The sequence below is a fragment of the Rhagoletis pomonella genome, unplaced genomic scaffold (assembly GCF_013731165.1).
Source record: "Rhagoletis pomonella isolate Grant_MI unplaced genomic scaffold, Rhpom_1.0 Rhpom_scaffold_17563, whole genome shotgun sequence".
Classification (NCBI taxonomy): domain Eukaryota; kingdom Metazoa; phylum Arthropoda; class Insecta; order Diptera; family Tephritidae; genus Rhagoletis; species Rhagoletis pomonella.
The window spans coordinates 1-1,412 of record NW_023476087.1 but is presented as its reverse complement, the minus strand read 5'-3'; the positions used below and the strand labels follow the sequence as shown (position 1 = coordinate 1,412).

At 35.4% G+C, this 1,412-nt stretch overlaps 1 protein-coding gene across 1 annotated transcript in view; it reads left to right on the top strand.

The window, feature by feature from the left end:
- Positions 1-1,228, top strand: part of LOC118757411 (uncharacterized protein K02A2.6-like) — a 1,368-nt gene extending 140 nt beyond the window's left edge. Inside the window, exon 2 of the mRNA XM_036492124.1 lies at positions 264-1,228. Coding sequence (XP_036348017.1) covers positions 264-1,228 — 965 coding nt within the window. The remainder of the gene's footprint in view (positions 1-263) is intronic.
- The last annotated feature ends 184 nt before the right edge of the window (positions 1,229-1,412 follow it).

Genomic DNA, 1,412 nt, shown 5'->3' with positions numbered 1-1,412 from the left:
GGAAAATTTTTATACATCGCTGATCTGTTGTCTCGATACTTTGATGAGGACAATAACGCGCCCGATATTGAAGATCTTAACGAATTCGTCCATTCATTAAACATCACCGACGAACGCCTAAACAGTTTTCGAATCGAGATAGAAAAAAGATAAGCATTTAACGCAGTTGAAACAAGTTTTAATAAATGGCTCGCCGCATAAGAAAGAGTTGTTATGTGACGATATTAAAATGTTTTGGAAGCATCGTTCTGATCTGTTTTTAGAAGACGGTATCTTATATTTGAATAACAGGGTTATTGTACCGCCTGTTTTGAGAGAAACCATATTATCGCAGCTGCACGTGTCTCATTTAGGCATTGAAAAAACAAAAAAGCGCGCTCGCGAATTAGTGTACTGGCCAGGAATTGATGGTGCTATTGAGAAAATGATTACCAATTGTGACATATGCCAGCGAAGTCGATCCGCTAATGTTAAGGAACCAATGATACCACACAGCATTCCCAATCTACCCTTTAATAAAATAGGCGTAGACATTTGTGAATTTGCATCAAGAAACTATTTAATAATAGCGGATTATTACTCGCGATATTTGGACATAGCGCCGTTGAAATCGAAAACAGCAACTGAGTGTATCAATGCACTTAGAACATGTTTCGCCGTACACGGATTACCTGTAGAAATAATTTCAGACAATATACCCTTCAATTCATACGAGTTTAAACGATTTTGTGATCAAATTGGAGCTAAATTAATAACAACAAGCCCTGGTTATTCGCAATCCAACGGTTTTGCTGAGCGTTTCGTTGGGATAGCAAAAAACTTAATAAAGAAAACAAATGAGAGTAAAAAAGAGTTATGGCTGGCCTTACTCGAATATCGCAATACACCGCTTAAAGATATTGATGCTTCACCAGTGGAACTTTTAATGAGTAGAAAAACCCGCACCCTTTTGCCAACAAAAACAACTTTGTTTCAACCAAGAATCATTCCGAATATATCTAACAACATAAATGCAAAAAATTACAAGTCAAAAAAATACTACGATCGTTCTGCATCGCAAAAAAAATCCTTTGTGAAGGGTGACAAGATATGGTATAAGAACAACAATAAGGGATGGGTAAAAGCTACAATCATCGACACACACGATTCACCTAGATCATACTGGATCGAACTAGAAGACCAAACCATTTACCGGCGAAATTCGAAATGGCTGCGAAAACGATTATAGTTATTGGTATATTAGAATATTTGAACTTTTTTAATCATTGAATTATAAATTATTAATGAATTTACTTAGTATATGAATTAAGAAGGGAGATGTTATATATATATGTAAACTATGGCATCCCCTACACACATACATGTAACTTACTTTACGTTGACATCACTGTCACTTTAATTGAAATAAACAA